We start from the raw sequence: 19,755 nt of genomic DNA, 5'->3' as shown, positions 1-19,755 counted from the left end.
AGAGGGAAACTCAGAGAGAGAAACCCAGAGAAGGAAACCCAGAGAGGGAAACTCAGAGAGGGAAACCCAGAGAGGGAAACTCAGGTTTCTCTCTTCTCAGAAAGAGAAGCCTGGAGAGAGCTGGAAATCCCAGCTTGGCAGGTGTTGTGGAAAAGGTGATAACAATGATTTTTTCATGGAATAACTCATCAAAAATCCTGCCCCCAGGCACAGGGTGGTGGTAGGAGGCTGAAGACCATTTCTAGAACCAGCGGCTGTGGTTGCCAGTGAGACCACAATGGTGGGGCAGTGGTTAATAAAAGATTTGGCAAAACCCAAATCTTTGTTCCTTACCTGTTCCAGCCTTCCACAGGACCCTGAGCGTGTCACCAGCCCCTCCTGAGTCCTGGGACACTGAGGGAGAGGGAAAAGGGGTTCAGGAGTCAGGGAATGGCTGGAAATGAGCTATTCCCACCTCCAGAATCCCACCTTGAGCTCTCTGGAGCTGCCAGCAGAGCTCTGGGGCTTCTCTTGGAAAGATGCACATTTTCAGAAGATCTTTGGAGAAATTCATGCAAAATTCTTCATCTGGAGGACTTTCCCTGGTCTTGGTGTGTGCAAAGATTTATTCTCCATTCGGTGGAAGTGAAAGCACTGGGATAGTCAATCACATGGAAAAACCTGTTCTCTATCAGTCACCAAGAATCAGAACTAGGAGTGGTGCAAATAAAGCCATTTCAGGTGCCTTTAGCAGCCAAATGAGCTCTGCAGCTCAGGGGGTTCAGGTATCTCTGCACAGGATCATGTTTGCAAATCAATGACCGAGTTCCACCCAGCCTACACTCCCTTTGAGGTGTCCCAGGAGTGTGTAAAGCACAGTTATTGCAGCTGCCTCGTATTTACAGCCTGGGAGATTTATTTAGTAGGAGCTCTTCAGCTGGCAATAGGCTGGGCTTGAGTTATGAATTGCTAAAGCCATCCATCTATCACATTACTGCCCAAAATCACTCTGTGAATGTGCCACCAGCACAAAAGTGCTCCAGTGTCTCTCTTTTGACACAGCAAGGAAATAAATTTGGAGCATTAAGGCAGTATTTAAGACTTTTTTTCAGAGGGAGCCATCCAAATGAAAAGCCATAATCAAAATAATAATTATCAGGGGAACCATTTGCTTTCAAAGTAATCACACAGAGTAAAGCACAGAGTGTGTCTTAAGTAGCAAAAAAACCCCGGTGATTTCTGTTCAGGGGGAGAAAGAAAGTTTAGCACTGGAGAAATCTGAGAGCTTTGTACATGATCAGCTCGTGATGGATTTTCTCAGAAATGGCTCTTCATGTATTGTATGTAAAATAGAGAGGGAAAATTGGAGCTGTTCTGTGATGGGGCTGGGATTGGGTCACTGAGCTGGGAAAGTTACCTGTCATTCCCTTCATTTCCCAATCATCTCAGCCCAGGGTAAGATTGCAGTGGAATATTAACACTGGGGGAAGGCATTTGGAAAGTTCCAGAAGAGTTAATGGGTCATTACTAATGATGGGAATTTATTTTATATTTTTTTTAATTAAACCAGCAACTAGTCCAGCAAATTTCTTACATATATTCTTATTATTTCTGGTGTAGTTAAAGAAATTCAATGTGAGGGAAACATTTCCAGCACGTTTTTTTATATTTGTTGTTTCAAATTTGCTTTCTGAGTTTGTGATCTATTGTACCTGCCACAGCTTTTTTTCTTTCTTTGGTCTCAGCTGCCTGAGATTTTAATTTCCAGAGAGCACCTCTGAGATTAGACTAATAATTTTTTCATTTAATCACGTTAATTGTGTTAATGGCTTCCCCCTTCATTGCTGAGGGTTTCTGTGATTTTGGTGGTGGATTATTTTCTTGCAGAAATCTTGGTTTTCTTTTTGACTGCAGCAATTCTGGGCTCTTCAGCCTCCAAGAGCTGCACTGGCCTTAAATTTGGTTTGTTGGAGTTCAAATCCAACTCAGAGAATGAAACAGATTTGCAAAATCATACAAAAACATGGGATGGGATGGGATGGGATGGGATGGGATGGGATGGGATGGGATGGGATGGGATGGGATGGGATGGGATGGGATGGGATGGAATGGAATGGGATGGGGTGGAATGGGATGGAGTGGAATGAAATGGGATGGAATGGAATGGAGTAGAATGGAGTAGAATGGAATGGAGTGGAATGGGATGGAATGGGTGTTTTGTCTTCATCAGCTACAACAACCTGGGTTCCATCCCTCCACAGTGCCCACAGTAAGAGTTTTGAGTAATTTTGAAAATTCAGAGGCAGTTATAGACTGGAAAAAGCCTTCCTAAAACTGTGATAACTGCATGTAAACCTCTGAATTCCCAGTGATTGATCTGCTTGACTTCCTCAGCCTCCTTCAGCCCCAGTAACGGCTCTTCCCTGTGCCTGTTCTGCTCTCCCCAGGAGCACCAGCCTGTTCCACGAAGTCGTGCAGCTGGACTTTGAGATCGCCAGCTTCAGCAGCCTGTCGGGCACGCAGCCCATCAGCTGGCAGGTGGAGTACCCCCGCCGGGGCTCCTCCGAGCCCGCCCTGGCCGAGATCTTCATCTGCCAGAAGGACCTGGTGGGCATCGTGCCCCTGGCCATGGTAAGAGCTTTCTCTGCTGTGGGACAGCTCTGTGGGCTGAGGGACACACAGCCTGAGCAGGGAGTGCTGCCTGCCTGGAACCATCCATATCCCTGCTCTGGGCACATCCACAGCCTGAGCAGGGAGTGCTGCCTGCCTGGGACCATCCCTGTCCCTATCCCTGTCCCTGTCCCTGTCCCTATCCCTGTCCCTCCCTGTCCCTATCCCTATCCCTATCCCTGTCCCTGTCCCTATCCCTGTCCCTATCCCTGTCTCTATCCCTATCCCTATCCCTATCCCTATCCCTATCCCTATCCCTATCCCTGTCCCTATCCCTATCCCTGTCCCTATCCCTATCCCTATCCCTATCCCTATCCCTATCCCTGTCCCTGTCCCTGTCCCTGTCCCTCCCTGTCCCTATCCCTATCCCTATCCCTGTCCCTATCCCTATCCCTGTCCCTATCCCTGTCCCTGTCCCTATCCCTGTCCCTGTCCCTGTCCCTGTCCCTGTCCCTGTCCCTATCCCTATCCCTGTCCCTGTCCCTGTCCCTATCCCTATCCCTGTCCCTGTCCCTGTCCCTGTCTCTATCCCTGTCCCTGTCCCTATCCCTGTCCCTGTCCCTGTCCCTATCCCTATCCCTATCCCTGTCCCTATCCCTATCCCTGTCCCTGTCCCTGTCCCTGTCCCTGTCCCTGTCCCTATCCCTGTCCCTATCCCTGTCCCTGTCCCTATCCCTATCCCTATCCCTGTCCCTATCCCTATCCCTGTCCCTGTCCCTGTCCCTGTCCCTGTCCCTGTCCCTATCCCTGTCCCTATCCCTATCCCTATCCCTGTCCCTATCCCTGTCCCTATCCCTGTCCCTATCCCTGTCCCTGTCCCTGTCCCTATCCCTATCCCTATCCCTGTCCCTATCCCTGTCCCTATCCCTGTCCCTATCCCTATCCCTGTCCCTGTCCCTATCCCTATCCCTATCCCTGCTCTGGGCATATCCACAGCTGCACAGGGCTGACCCTGCAGCAAGCCTGCACACTGAGCTACTCATTGACCTACACACTGAGTTACACACTGCTCTACTCACTGGGCTACTCACTGAGTTACACACTGATCTACCTACACACTGATGTACACACTGACCTGCACACTCTCCACAGGGGAAAGGGATGCTCAGAGGAAAGGGGAGCTCAGAGGAAAGGAAGGGAAGCTCAGAGGAAAGGGATGCTCAGAAGAGGAGAGGGATGCTCAGAGGAAAGGGAAGCTCAGAGGAAAGGGAAGCTCAGAGGGAAGGGATGCTCAGAAGAGGAGAGGGATGCTCAGAGGAAAGGGAAGCTCAGAGGAAAGGGAAGCTCAGAGGGAAGGGATGCTCAGAAGAGGAGAGGGATGCTCAGAGGAAAGGGAAGCTCAGAGGAAAGGGAAGCTCAGAGGGAAGGGAAGCTCAGAGGAAAGGGAAGCTCAGAGGAAAGGGAAGCTCAGAGGGAAGGGAAGCTCAGAGGAAAGGGAAGCTCAGAGGGAAGGGAAGCTCAGAGGGAAGGGAAGCTCAGAGGGAAGGGAAGCTCAGAGGGAAGGGAAGCTCAGAGAAAAGGGAAGCTCAGAGGGAAGGGATGCTCAGAGGGAAGGGAAGCTCAGAGGGAAGGGAAGCTCAGAGGGAAGGGAAGCTCAGAGAAAAGGGAAGCTCACAGAGAAGGGAAGCTCAGAGGAAAGGGAAGCTCAGAGGAAAGGAAGGGAAGCTCAGAGGGAAGGCATGCTCAGAGGAAAAGGATGCTGAGAGGAAAGGGAAGCTCAGAGGAAAGGGATGCTGCCTCTTCAACCACCTCTCTCATATTTAAACCCTGAATTTCTTGGCTTTTCCCACACACCCCAGTAGATTTTCCTGCCTGTTTCTGATGGCCTTGAGCTTTCAAGCTGCAGAGCAGCTCCAGAGGACCTCAAGGACCTTCTGCTGAAGGCCAAGTCTCCTGGTCCTTAGTAGGCTGAGGCTGATAGTGTAAGAACTTTTGGTTTCAAGTCAAAAACAGAAAACAGTAATAGCCTCAATAATATATTTAAGAATCATGAAGTGCAGACTCTCCTGTGGATACATGGTCTGGGTTAAAATCTCCTCTCTCTGCTCAGTGTTTTAGGAAGACAAGGAATTTCTCTGGATTCTCCAGCATTTCAGGTGTGCCATTGTTAGTCAGGCATTTTATTTGTTGGGCAGGATTTGGGAGAAGAGTTGGACACAGCTCTGTGCTCCTTGGGAATTTGGCATCATCTGGGTGGCAAAATCCTGGCAGCCTTGTCTTTGAGCAGTGTTCAGCAGATAATTAGATGAGTATTATTTCCTGGAAGTCCCAGTCTTCAATATTTTCTTCAATATATTCTCCCCCTTTGAAGAGTGAAACTGCTGCTCATATCAAATGAGGTCGTGGCCAGCAATTTCCTGATCCACAGGCTGTTCAGTCAGCAGAAATCTTTGCACTGCATCCCAGATCTGAGGGGGAAATAATTGTCCTCATTACCTGTCAGCTTCAACAGGGGATATTTATTGGAGCATCTCTCCTCTAAGGACTGGAGAACGTGCCTGAAGAAGAATTTCTGTGGTCAGATTTTATTTTGAGATGGATGCCTTCCACTGCCAAACAACAGGCAGGTGTCTGCTGGCAGACTTTGTGTCTTCTTGCTCGTTTCAGGAAAGAATCCATCAGCTTCTTCTCTGTTTTCTGTGTCTGGGGGAATGGAGATTCTAATATCTCCTGTCAGGGTGTGATGCCTCTGCACTTGCATCCAGGCTTCTCACAGACTTGTGTCTATTCTGCATTAAAATTCATCTGCCTGCCAGGCTTCCTGTAAGAGCTGGAGGTCTGAAAGGAGGAGTTGAGTGTTGTATAAATCATGTAAGGCAAGATCCTTTTTTTTCCCAACAGATTGCCTGGAGGCACTGGGGGTTCAGACAGGGGGTTCAAACAATGAAATCATTAAACCTTTCTCTCCACAAAGCTCTCTGGTGTTTATCTCATTGTGATAACACTTGGCCAGGGCCAAAACACAGAACTGTGTTAACAGAGTGCCCTTGGACACAACACCAGAGTACAATTGGCTTCACTGGCAGGGTAGGGGGAGATAAAGAGAATTTTCACTTTTCTGTTGGCTCACTCTGCCTGTCCAGCCAGGGTGCTCCCTCCATCAGCCTGAATTGATGAATTAATCCCCAGCTGAGCTGATGATCTGGTAGTTCCCCCACTCAGGAACAGGAGTCCCTCTGAAATTAGAGAGGGCAATGTTTTCTCTGCTGAGGAGTCAGAGCTGAGTCTTTATCTGCACTGCCCAGAGGAGCAGCAGCAGCTCAGGGTTGTGTACAGAAATCAGATCTCAGTGTTCAGCAGCAAAGTGGGGTTTGTAATCCTCTGGAGGTGAAAAGGAGATTTTTGTTGATTTAAGGATAACTGTGAGAACATCCAAAGTCAAAGCTATGCCTGCACATTGTTAAAAGTGACCAGGAAAAGGAGCTGCAGTGTCTGGCCAGGTCTTTTCCTCTGCTCTGAGGGACACCCTGAAAAATCTTCCACCCTGATTTGGGTGTAACAAAAATGCTGGTTCTGACCCATGGATTAAAGCTCATCTCACCTGAGCCATTCCAAACTGATGAAGCAAGAAAGATCATGTATCTTTTATTGCCCCGTGCAATGATTACATTATAAAAAGAGTAGTAAGATGAAAACCAAGTGGTCTTCAAAAAATCAGTGCCACTGTTGCCATGGCAGCTCCAAAGAGATTAAAGAATTGACATTGTCAGCAAGAACTGAACCTGAAATTTTAAAAGAGCCTCGCAGGGCTTGGATCAGTGGAGCAGGAGGTGGGTAAAGCTGCTGAGAAATCGATGGGAATTCCTCATGTAGCCAAAAGAGAGGGTTTTAGCAGGATCCATATCCCATCTGCCTGGATGGGGTGTGCAGTAAGGAGCAGCAGCACAGTGATGTGCTGCAGGGAAATAACAGCAGCCAGAGACACCAAAAGGCTCAGGGCATTTCTCAAAGTTCCTCGCTGCTGTTTCCTGTGCCCAGGAGTTTGTCTGAGTTCTCCTCAGCTCTGCCAGTGGGGTCTCATAAAGAGTGTAATAATCTGTTTTTACGTGTCCTGCCTTTCTGCTGATCTAAACTGATTTTTCCTTTCTGCTGATGTAAACTGATTCTTCCTCTGATGGGAACTGATTCTTGCACTGATGGGAACTGATGCACCCACTGATGGGAACTGAATCTTTCCCCTGTGCAGCAGCATCCTGTGGCCTTGCTGCTCAATCCAGGTTTTTAAAGCAGGATAAACTGGCAGTCCCAGCATTGATGGGACTCTCAGCTCCTCCTTAGGCACTGCAGCTCCTCGTGTTGTCCTTTTTGCTCAGAGCTGAGTTGTTCATCAGGAACTGCTGGCTTTGCGTGTTTCTTTCCATCCTGAGCTCAGGGTGTTGATGCTCCTGCTGCAGAAAGAGGGGATGGATCTGCTGCAGAGCTGTGACTCAGCCAAAAGCACTTTGTGACAGTTTTATGTGTGCTTGTTAACTGGCTCGCCATTAAAGCAGAGGTGATCAAAAACTCAGCTGTTGTTTTATATACACACTTATGTCTGCTCTTCCCTAAGGTGAGGGTTTGTTTTTTTTTAAGGTGTTTCATTGTAATGAAGTCCCTGCAATACCATTTTAAAATATGGACCTGAATTAAATAGAGTTTTCATCCCTGCACAGTCTGTGAGTTCACACCATAAAGCTCCATCTAGCCCAAGGTCACACGAGTGCAGAATTCTCACTCGGGTTCATCTTTCAGTCTTGAATAAAAGTGGAGGCAACAGGCACTGAGGAGCTTTCCAGAAGGAAAAACCCATTTCCTGATTTGCTTATCACAGCCACACAAATGAGCAAACAGCTCAGCCACAGTGTCAGGCTTTTCAGCTGGCAGGAATTGTCTCAGGTAATTCAGGAAGAAAACACCGTGAGTTTAGGAAATTTATTTTCTGTAAAATCAGGCTGTTCTATTAATAACATTTACTGGGACAGCTGAAATCATCTCTGCAGCCCTGAGCATGAAGTCAGGAGTTTTTAGAGTTCAGAGAAGAGTGTTTGTGTGCAGGGGGACACAGAGATCTTCCTGTCCCTCCCACTGCAGTGACCCAAACCAGGACAGCAGTGACCTAAACCAGGACTTTGCTGCCTTCCCATTATGGAAGGAAGAGTTTTAGTGTGATTGTGATGTTTGTATTTTTAATTGTTTGCTTTGTGGGTGCTGTATGTTGTGTTTTGTGCTTTTAAAATGAGTTTTGAAAGCAAAGCAAGGAAGGAAGAAGTGTGTTTTCCCACTGCAGTTTGTTTTGAAAAGCAGTTTATTTTTTTGCCTTTTTTCTTTGGGATGGTTTGTTTAGATTTTTAGATGCACAGACAGCAGTTAGAAAGAGGTTTTTTGGTTTTGCTTTTAGTTAGTTGAGGTAAAGAAGTTTTTTTGACTTCTTTCTTTTTGTGACTCTTTTTAGATTGAAAAATTTAGAGGGAGACTGGGATTTTGTGTTTGTGCTTTGCTGGAGTTTGGATTTTGGTATTTTTTTTTTTTTAGCATTGAAAAAAACTTGTATTGATTATTGATTGCATTTATATATAATATAAATGGAATATATATATATAAAATGGGGGATATAATTGCAGTAATTGTGCCACTGCTCTCAGTGAACTCAGCCTCTGTAAAATCAGCTGTGTCACCCAGTGTGTCAGTCTGGGACTGCCTGTGCTCATTGATTCATCAGCTCTGGGGAGAATTGGCTTTTCCTGCTGCCTGCCCAGCAGGAAACAAAAGCAGAACGTGGACAAGCTGTTGTTCATTGATCTCAGATGGGGCAGAAGATGCAGACAGCAGAAAGAATCCCAAATGAAAAGAAAGAATGAAAGAATCCCATTTAACGCTGCCTTTTTAAGTCCCAGACATCATTCCTACAACCCTTGCACTTTTCCCTCCAGCTTCTGTTTTCCTTTTCTTTACCACAGTCACAGTCAGTCCTGGGTTTTGCAGGAAATGAGAACGGGTCAGTGAGGCAATCCCAGCTGGCTGGAATTAATATTTCTGTAATATTTCTGTCAGACCAAGCTGTCTGTCATTTTCCATGGGAATGTCTAATTTCCTCTTGCAGCATCCCCCATATCTGACAGTGCTGTGGGATGGATTCCCTGGGGGGTTTTGGGATGCTGAGCAGAGGTGGGGCCGACTGACTTGCAGATTTTTGAAACTCCCTGAGAAATGTTAATATGAGGTTTAATAGATGCTTCGACAGGAGGCAAATCCTGCTAACCAAACAAAAAAAATGCAGAAGAAGAAGGATGAGCAGTGAGACAGGCAGCAAGTAAATCATTGTGCTGATACCAAAATAATCCCCTGGAAAAGGAGTGTCAGGAGCTTCTGGAAAATTCTGTGTGTGAGGCAACCTGATCAGAGTCAGGGTGTTGAGAGGCTCCAAGTCAGAAATATAATTTAATAGGAAGAAAGGTAAAATAAAATAAAATCAATGCAATAATACAAAAGGTTCAGTGAAACTGAAAAGGAGAGGAGGGACACAGGATCCACTGGTGTCAGTTCATGGCCCTGCCTTGTGTAAGATGTGAAATCTGGAGGTTGTGTTGTTCTCCAGGAGCGTTTTGGGGATTGTTTCAGGTGCTGGCTCAGCTCTGTGGTGCTGCTCCATGGGAAGGAGACATCTTAAACCACAGTGGATGGATCTGAAGTGACAGCTGATTAAAGTTGGGGTTGTTTAACACAACCACAGAGGCAATTTCACAGCTGCCACACGAGCCAGCAGAGCCAGCAGAGAGGGGGCTGTGACACTCCAGGGCTGGGGATGTGATGCTGAAGCTGCCAAGGCTGTGCCCAGCCTGTGTCCCCTCCCTGTGTCCCCTCCCTGTGTCCCCTCCCCGTGTCCCCTCCCTGTCACAGCAGATGGAGGAGGGCACAGGGCACTGCCCAGGAGGAGCAGCCCAAATTCAGAGGCTGCTGCTGTGCAGGAGTTTGCAGCCAACACAGAGAACTGGAATTTAAAGGCACAGAAGTTCCTAATTAAGGCTGCAGGGTGTGTTGAGCAGTTCAGGCTTGGAGCAGAGCTGAGCCATGGCTGGATCCTGCAGCACAGGGGAGAAAAAGGAGCTGGGAGGACATTGCAAGGGTTTGTTGGGGAAAGGGAGTTGTGAGGCTGTTTTACACCACAGACTGTGAGATTCAGGAGGCTGAAAATGACTCCTTTATTTCTGCGATGTGTCCCCTTTATACACTGTTTTTTCCAATCAAACCCAACATTATCTCGAGATGAGGGAGGGTCTTGCTGAGCTCCTGGTTTTTTGTTGGGTGTGATGTAATGGAGTTATTTGACCCTGTTTGACACCACAAGGACACAGACTGTGAGATTCAGGAGGCTGAAAATGACTCCTTTATTTCTGGGCTGTGTCTCCCTTTTATCCCATTTCACACAGACCAATTGGATTGGTGACACAAAGACAAACCTCTTCACTCCCATTGGGCAGAGCAGAGGGACAGCAAGGAGAAGTCCCTCCTGGGGAAAGGAATGAAGAACAAAGGGACAGCTACAAAAACATTTCTCCTGTTGACAGAAAATTCCCTGGGAAAGGAATTTCAGCAAACCAAAACACCCCAGGCACAAACCAGGGCTGCAGAGTTGCACTCATCAGTCTCCACTGCTGGATTGTGCCTTTTCCTCTGGGATTAATGCACCAGCTCTCCCTAAACTCGACTTTTCTCATTAGTTTTAGGTAAACAAGGCATTGCCTGGACTTACCTGATAAATAACCCACCCACTGCCCAAACTGATTGCAGACAACACACTTTGGTGCTTTTCCCTGGAGGATAAAATATTCTCCAGCTCCTCATGGTGACACCTGGAGGAGGTGGGAGCTGAGCAGGGGCTGCCAGAGCAGCCAGGGGTGTTTGCAGACAGAGCATTTCCTCACCCAGATGGGATAACTGTGACCCCTGTGAAAACCAGGAGGGATCTCTCTTAATTGGCAGCTCCTAATGAGGGTTTTGATCTGGAAAGAGAGCTCTGATGTTGCCTCACTCTTCACAAGCAGGTGAAATGTTTGTGTAGCAGAGCTGGGAGTTGTTCAGGCTGAGCTCTAATCAATGAGGGGCTGAGGTGTTACAGCTTGGACAGTGAAACGAGGAAATGCTTTACTCTAATGGGAAATAATGAGGGAGCATGGGGTTAAAACATCACCCTGACTTTTATAAAACTCACTGTTTTAATGAACTGCCCCCAAACCTTAAAAACCCGGAGACTTTTCACCTTCAATTTGCTGTGGGATTGGTGTTTGCCTTGCCCTGCTCTGGGTTTACAGTTCATTATCCAGGCAGATGCTCATCACTGAGGATGTTTGCCATGGAATTCATTAGGAATTTCTGCTTCAAACTCAGGAGTTGTGCTGGAGGGAGATAAAGCACAGAGGGCAGGGCAGGGCTGAGCAGAGGACAGAGCTGGCACTGAGCTCCTGCCTCTCTGCAGCAGCTGCTGAAGGACAGGGGGAGCAGCAAGTGGGGATGGGATTTGATTTATCCATAATCCCAGAGCCAGGAGGGGGCCAGGACATCACCAAAGCTTGGACCACCAAAAAAAACCACAAACAAACAAAACAAAACAAAACAAAACAAAAAAACAAAAAAACAAAAAAAAACAAAAAAAAAAAAAACAAAACAAAACAAAAAAAAAACAACCAAACAAAAAAAAAAAAAAAAAAAAAAAAAAAAAAAAACAATAAATAAATAAATAAATGAAAACCAAAACAACAAAAAAAAACCCCCACAACAATAACAACAAAAAAAGGGAAAAAAATAAAATAATAAAAAACCCAAACAAACAAAACAAAACAAACAAAATAATAATAATAATAAAAAAATAAACCAACAGGCTTTAATGCCCCAGCTCTCCATGTTACTCCCAAATACTGAATTAATTTCCAGCCCAACCCTTGCACTTCCTGGCCCCACAAACACTGGGCTGCTCAAGAGGAATTTCCACCTAATATTTAATACTCCAGCACCATGGCATGACCCACCAACACACTGGTGAGAGAGGGAATTTCAGTAGGCAAATGGAAAAAAAAAAAAAAAGTCCCACTGACATTAATTTTAATCAGGTCCCAATCATCTGATTTGTCCTCTGTATTTTTTATTTTATTTTTTCTCTCTAGCAGAGCTGATTGTCTTTCTGCAAGATTTGTTACCTCAGAGAACAATAATAGGGGGCTGTAATGATGTAATTTATGGCTGTAATTTGCTTTTGGAAATCCTCTATTAGTGAAAAATAACAACAGTGCAGTTTTTATTAATTCCAGGAGGTGACTGTTGAATGCTGAGTGTCAGTACCAGAGCAGTGACTGTGTTGTGCTCTGTGTCCTTTGGAGTCTGGGGAATGAGTGCTTTGCTTAAACCAAATAAGTGTAAAAATAATTCAGGTTCACTGGGAAGTTTGAGAAGATGACAGAGAGAAACATCAGCCTGTAAATTCAGTATTGGAGACAGGGCAGAGTGTTACTGCTCACATAATGTGCTCACCTGCAGCACAGAATTTCACTTTTATTTACACCTCCCACCCCCAAAGTGCTGCTTGGAGTTGAAACCCTGAGGTTCATTAATTTGCTCTTCTGCCATGCCAGGGAAAACCACTTTATCACTTTTCCTGCTTTAATGTGGACATTTTCTGCCATGCCAGGGAAAACCACTTTATCACTTTTCCTGCTTTAATGTGGACGTTTTCTGCCATGCCAGGGAAAACCACTTTATCTCCTTTCCTGTTTCAATGTGGACATTTTTTTACCTTAGCATAACATTTTTATTTTCATCTGCATAAACCAGACTTTACCAAAATCACCTTGTGTGATTGAAAGGTGAATTCTCTTCCTTTTTTTTCATGCTCAGGAGCTGGCTGGGGTCCAGCAGAGGTTGCTGTAACCTCTCAGTGCTCTTGAAGCTCTGACAGAAGGCAGGAGGCCTCCTGCAGCACAGATCATGTCAGCAGCACAAACCAAACCCATCCATCCCACACCTGAGCATCCTCAGCAATCATTTTGTCCAGCAGTCCTGCATGCATTAAAAAAAAAAAAAAAAAAAAATGAAGTTTTTTCCACGGTTGAGGCAGCAGAGGAGCCTCTGGTTTGGCTGCTGGAACTGGGACAAAAATGTCAATTGAAAAGCAGGGCTGAGAGAGGAGCTGCCAGCTGGCACAGGTAGCCCAGGACATCTGTTTGAAGGAGTCGGGGTGGGAATAAATAAATAAAGTCATTCCAGGCTCAGTCACCCCTCCTCTTACCTCATCCAAATCGTGGGCTACTCATTAAGCTCTGGGAGGCAAAAATAGAGATTGTCTGGGAGCCACAGGTCTGTCTGCAGTTGGTTTCTGCCTCTCTTGGCTCTTTGGCAGCACTTGACTCATCTCTAAAATGTCCCTGTGTTATTATTATTATTATTATTTCCTGTGGTACAGTGCAAGGGTTGGGCTGACAGCATCATCCTGCACTGCTGATCCTTCAGGGAGGAAAATTCCCTGCTCAGACAGGGATGCTGAAGTGTAAAAATGGAAATAATTCTGATTTTTGTGAAGCCAAGTTTGTGGCTAGAGGTGACACCTTTTATTTGCCCATCCAGTAGGGTTGGGGACAAAAAAAGCCAAACTCTCAAGGACACAGATGTTGTTTCCAGCCTGTGAGATGCTCAGATAAAGTTAATGGTCACCAGGATGGCTCCAGGTTATGCTCACAGAGAAAAAAAGTGCTTTAAATAAATGGGTTTGATCCCTTTGTGTGTCACTCCCTGAGTTACACAATGATCAGGGCCAGCTCTTCCAGGATGCTCCTCCAGCAGGATCTGGACATTCACCCCCTGAAGGTAAAACTTATTTCTGCTTGAGGAAGAGGGAGATAATTGCATCTGTGATTGTACACACTGGATATATTTCATTTTCCTCCTCCTAGATGTATGCCAGGTTTAGTTTCTATAAGGCCCACCAGTCTATCAGGCCTGTGTCTGATCAATAATTTAATTTTCCTGTGTCACTCTCTCATCTTTTTAAGCTCAGTGAGTTTCTGATGTCTGTGCAGTATCTGCTGCCATTAATGCAATAATCCTGGTCCTGCCCTCTCTTGTGCTTTGCTTATGTAAAAGCACAGCTTCAGCTGCTGTGAAATCAATAAACTATTTGAAAAGGAAAAATAATTTAGGTACAAGGACAGGAAATAATAATGACTATTTGCTGTGGTTTTTTTCTGCATTGCACAAGAATTCGTGGTCTCTTTGTTTGTTACAGATTTTTGCTTGTCGAAAATTAAAACTGTCCAAGCAAAATAAGTAAAGAACAAGGAGAAAAATTCCTCTTGCTGATTTCAGACTAGATTAAATTAAATTGAAATATTGAAGCAGGAGCTGCCTGCTTCACTTCCACTGTGGTGTAAACAAGGCTCTGAGATCCACAAACTTCACCCAAGTTCATGACCAAGAACTGAGGGACTTCAGGAACTTTTAGGATGTGGATGGTGACTATTAGAGGGAGAAAATGTCTATTAGAGGGAGAAAGCAACTCATTAATAATCCATAATAATATTCACCTGCCCAAATAAAACAAGTTCACAGCGGCCATAAAAATCATCCAGGTGTCCTGGAGGACCCCAGAGGTTTAAAACAAGAAATTGTCCTTGAGATTTAATCCTTGAAGTCCATAAAGCATCTGAAATGACTTCACCTGAATTTCAGAGTCCAGCCCAGCCCTCACTCTGATCACTCCAGTGCCTTCTCCTTGGAACAACCAAGGAAAGATTATACTGGATAAAATTCTACCTTGACTTCCCAAACTGAGTCGTTTATTCACCATCAGTGGGGTTTGCAGCTCTGTTAAAAACTTGGTTTCCATGCACTGAAACCCAGATGGATTTGGATTAATGTCATCAGGGAAATAATTGCACAGCTTCAGCAGCCCTGGACCACCCCAGTCAGGAGGTAATAGAAATTTCTAGAAAACTTTATTTACAATTCATCCAGCCCTTTTATAACATTCTGAGCTAAAAACCCACATTGGTTCATAGGGCTGACACCTCTCCCATTGGCTCAGTGACAGGAGGGTGTTTGAAAGCTGCACAAGAAGGGAAGAAAATGGAAAGGTTTGTTGCTGATGTAGGGGACCAGTAATTAAGATTTATCTTAATGTGGAGACTAAACAGAGAGACAAGATCCTTGATTAAAAAAGGGCATTGCGTTTGCAGAACATGAATTTTAGGCTCAAGTTTAAGTGGTGTAACTTGGGTTTGGGGTTGAGTTCCCAGTTTGGAGAGAGACACTTAGATCTTCATCATAAATTACACTGGCCACAGGAGCTACAGGGAAGCGACAACAAATTCCCAGCCCAGCTTTTGCTTTCTCCCCATTCTGGCCCCAAAAAGGTGTCACTGTTTTTTTCAGCCCCAGGAGAGGCAGGTGAGGAGCCCCAGCCCACCCTGAGCCCTGGATCTGTCAGATATCTCTTATCACTTTGCTGGGGAGTGGGAAAGATGAGTCTGAATCTCTTAATTGTGTCCCTGGTTCCACATTTTTCCCCCTCTCCAGCCTCTCCAAGCATTCGTATTTCCACCAGTGAAATTCCACTGCCTGAATGTGGATTTATTATTTCTCTATTCCACATGCTGGGTGTCAGTGCTGAGCAGAGACTCTGGTGACACTCTGTGCGCCAAGGGGGCAAGAAAGAGCTCCCAGATCAAGTGATCCTCAGCACATCTGGGTGAAAAATTGATTCTTGTTTTCTGAGCAGGATGAGGAAAATCATCCACATTCCTGGACCTGGATTCCTCCCGGTTCCGTGTTTGGGGACTCAGGGATGTGTTACAGGCTGTCCCCTTTTGCTTTCACTCCTGAGCAGCATTGCCCCATTTCCTCTGCACCTACTCATGGAGTAAAACCCTCATATTGTAAAGTGATAAATGAAGCAGAGCAGGGCTGAGATGTGATGGGCCAATAGTATTGGGATCAAGTGAAGGAGCAGCCCAAAATCCAACCAACAAAATTTACCTTTTCCCTCTTCTGCCAGGGGGTGACTCTGCCTTGGGGGTTCCCCAATCATCCAAATTCCCACTCCTGTTCCTCTGCAGGCTGTGCTGAGAACTGAAAACTCAGAATATCAGCTCCTTTCTCTTCTTGTGCATGGTGCCTGTGGATGTGGAACACCAGAGGACCCAGTTGGCAGAGAGCACAATGTATAATTCACTGTTAATCGGGGGATTATGGAGATAAAGGGAGTCTCTGCTGCCCAACAATGTGATTTGGTTAATCAGCTGTAATCTGAGCAGCATTAATAGCTGGAATCCACAGGCATTGTGTGCCCAGGCTCAGGGCTCAGCAGCACAGTGCCTGGAACTCGGGGTGCACAACTCCCTGCCCTCAAAAGATGTTTTTAGGGATGGAGAGCAGGCTGGACTGACACTTCTGAAATACTAATTTGCATTAAAAATTAAGGGACCACTCCGGATTAAACAGCAGTTGCTGTTGGTTTGAGTTTTTAATTACCTGTGAGCCAGTTTCATGAATTTTAGGCTCAAGTTTAAGTGGTGTAACTTGGGTTTGGGCTTGAGTGCTGGTGTAGGTTGTAACAGGCCCAGTTTTGGCCTGTTTATTCTAAATAAATTTGTTCTAAATTTGAATGAAAGCCCAGTGGCATCGTGGCTCCAAAGACAAACCACTTCCACAGTCTGCTTTAAGGTAAAAATTGAACCAGCAGTCTGATTGCTTTGTATGATTACAAATCTCCCGAGGAGAGAGAGGTGAAGGAGAGGTGGAGACACTGATCTCAACTCCTTTCTTATGGATACTCCCATTAATCAATCACCCAGAATCGTTATCCTAATTAACTCCCCTGAAGTCCCTTGGAGTGACCACAACCACCAGTGGTGTTTGCATCTGGCCTGTGCAGTTTACATCTCCCAAATGTCCATTGTCCATCTTCTCCTCCTGCAGAGGTGCTGCCAGGGTGTCAGTGTTCCTCAGGGTGATGGGGGAGCTGACCCTGTTTGACACCACAGTGACACAGACTGTGAGATTCAGGAGGCTGAAAATGACTCCTTTATTTCTGGGCTGTGTCTCCCTTTTATCCCATTTCACACAGACCAATTGGATTGGTGACACAAAGACAAACCTCTTCACTCCCATTGGTCAGAGCAGAGGGACAGCAAGGAGAAGTCCCTCCTGGGGAAAGGAATGAAGAACAAAGGGACAGCTACAAAAACATTTCTCCTGCTGACAGAAAATTCCCTGGGAAAGGAATTTCAGCAAACCAAAACACCTCAGGCACAAACCAGGGCTGCAGGGAGCTTTAGCTGGAAGCACAGCCCAGCTCCTGGAGCTCTCCTGGGTGGGTTTTATCTCCACTGCCTGCAGCCCTGGTCTGGCTGCCTCTGTGCTGGTTCTGTGAGACAAATACTGGGTTCATTTTAAGGTAGACTCTTTCCCACGTGTTCTTTCAAGCAGCTTTCCCCCTATCCAAACATAAATGGCATTTTTGTGTCAGTCCTCCAGGTCTGTCACTGGTGAGGTGCTGTGGCTGCATGAGGGACAAATCTGAATTCTGAGCCAGGATTAACATCATCCTGGGAGACTCCACTCCCAGAATTTCCAGCCTGCAAGACTGGACCATTCTCACAACCTCAGGCTCCCGTGGATATTTCTCTTGATAACACCATCTAATCGGATTTAGAGTTTAATTAAACAGCTGTCACTTTGCTTCCTCATTCTGCCACAATTTAATGTTGAATTAAGTCCCTGAATCAGTGATGGCTGAATGCTTGTCTTCTTACAACTGAGAGGTTGGATGAACATCAGGTTTGCTCTCCAGCTCAACCCCAGCAATATTTTGTTCTTGCTCTTTGTGCAGAGCTCCCACTGCCATCAGTGCAAGTTCTCTGGCTGAAAAGGGATGGAATAAAAAAGTGATTTTGCTGCAGAGTCAGCCCTGGGGTTACCTGGCTCTGAATGGACAAATGTGAGCACAGCTCTGCCTGGAACACTTTGGCTTTAGGGGGATTCTATTCGCTTTCTAAGAAAGAAGTGATTTTTCTGAAAAGCGGCACTGCAGAGTTTGCTCTGAGTGCCGCTGTGGATGGGAATGTTGAGGGCAGCAGTGCTGCTGGTGGACTTTATCCAAATTAACCCTGACACAGAGCAGGAGTGGAGGTTTCTGTAACAGCAGCTCCGAGGAGGAAAGCTTGGAGATCTCCTGCAGAGTGGTGGTTTTGCATCAAATCCTGTCAATAAATTTTAAAATAATTCCTTACACACAAAATTCAATTATTTACTTTCAGATATCTCCTTTGATACCTCCTTGAGCCTGACCACTAGAGTTTTCGAGTTTTCCTCTAATCATTTGGTCTTTAATTCTACTATTTGTAAATTAAACACATTTAAATAGTAATTATTTTCTTTGTATATTGCATCCATTGAAGGCACACCCTGGTGACAGGAAAGAGCCATCCTAGCTGGGAGTTTGTAGATGTTTTTCAGGCAAAAAAAATCCAATTGATATCAACAGAAACTTTTTTCTGACCTGGATATTGATGCTGACTTGCAGTGCCTCTTTTTTTTTTTTTTTTTTTTTTTTTTTTTTTTTTTTTTTTTTTTTTTTTTTTTCCCAATTTACTCTACATTTTTGAATTTCTTGGGGAACAAGTCCAAACGCTGCTATCAGATGCTTTCAGGGTTTTGTTTGGGTTTTTTTTTTTTTTTTGTCACACAAAATAAATTTCATTTCAAAACTCTACTCGCTGCCTGCACTAGAAAGTAGATTAGTTCTTGGGGGGATTTTAAAAATTAAAGGATGTGGAAATGGCCAAGATATTGTGATTTTTGAAAAGTGTCTTCATTTCAAATGAATTCCTAATCTCTCTGAAAGTTCCTTGGGAATGTTGTCTGTGTACTCAGCCTGCAATAAGGGCAGTATATATTGCATTTAAAGATGAAAAACCCAGAATCCACCAATTCTGCTGGCTGGAGGATTTCCTGGGCTGCTTTGCTGGGAGAACAGTTGTTTTCCTGATGTTTTTCCATAAAGATGGGGATGCTATTTGTGCTTATCACAAGTGGATATTCAGGGCTGTTTGCAGGGAAACAAATCTGGGTGCTGAGCTCAGACAGACAGACAGATGGGGTGTGTTTGAGCTCCTTTTATTTTTCTCTGTTTCAGTTCAGCTGTTGAGGAGGGGAGGCTGTGGATGCTCTGCTGAGCTGCTCAGAGTCCTCTGTCAGTTTGTGTGGAGCAGACAGGGGGTGATTTCTCCCCGAATTGCCTTGGGCTTTATTGCAGCAATATAAAGGGAACACAGAGGAGGCAGCACTTGTGCCATGAGGCTGTTCCATATCCAGGGATATGAGATACATCCTTTTCTATTTCAATCCTAAACAAAAAAAATAAAAAAAAAAAAAAAATTTAAAAAAAAAAAAATCAAGGCTTTGTTCCTTGGTGTTTTTTTTTTTCTTTTTTTCTGGTTTGTTTTAACTATCACAGAGCACGTAGAGCCTGAGGAAAGGAAGTGGCAGAGCTGAAAAGTTGCTTTTAGTATAGTGTGTAATGTATTAATTGTTTTTACATCAGTATTTCTTAATCTGTGTAAATCCCCAGGAGTTATTGCTGCTTTCAGTGGAGGCAGAAGGTTTCCATCTCTGCTCAGAGCTGTGGCTGGATGGGCCCCAACCCCTTCCCAGTGCTGGGATCTCTTAATGCTGAAATAGGAATAATTTAGGGTTCCTGCATTTCTAGAACACTCAACATCCCTTTTTAGCATTTCCTTTTAAGTTTGATGGGATTTCTTGTGAGAGCTGCAGGAGAACCTGAGAAATAACGAGTTTTGCCAGATGAAAAGAAAACCTGACCTAAATTTCAGCCTCACTAAACTTGAATTGAAAACACCATCAACAGCATCAGTCCCCACTTTGCTGCTGTTGACATCAGTGGCAGCAGTCCCCATGACTTCAGTGCTGAGGAATTTGCTGAATATTTTATTCACTTTATTTTGAAAGCTGAAAAGTTGGGGAAAACTTTGAAGTTCTTCCTGCATGGGAATCTTGGGAATACAGTGATGCTGAAACAGTTGAGGAGCTCCAAGTGTTACCCTGGTCGATGGTGCATTGAAAGGC

The 19,755-nt window shown here is 45.2% G+C and overlaps 1 protein-coding gene across 1 annotated transcript in view; it reads left to right on the top strand.

Moving 5' to 3' along the window:
• The window catches only part of TMEM132C (transmembrane protein 132C), a gene marked incomplete at its 5' end in the record, with an annotated part of 187,102 nt that overhangs the window by 142,687 nt on the left and 24,660 nt on the right, over nt 1-19,755 (top strand). Inside the window, one exon of the mRNA XM_083873973.1 lies at nt 2,427-2,610. Within this exon, the coding sequence (XP_083730099.1) occupies nt 2,427-2,610 (184 nt within the window). The remainder of the gene's footprint in view (nt 1-2,426; nt 2,611-19,755) is intronic.

The sequence above is a fragment of the Zosterops lateralis genome (genome assembly GCF_965231275.1).
Source record: "Zosterops lateralis genome assembly, chromosome: 17".
NCBI lineage: Eukaryota > Metazoa > Chordata > Aves > Passeriformes > Zosteropidae > Zosterops > Zosterops lateralis.
The sequence above is the reverse complement of the archived record's forward strand: the minus strand, read 5'-3'. Positions and strand labels throughout refer to the sequence as shown.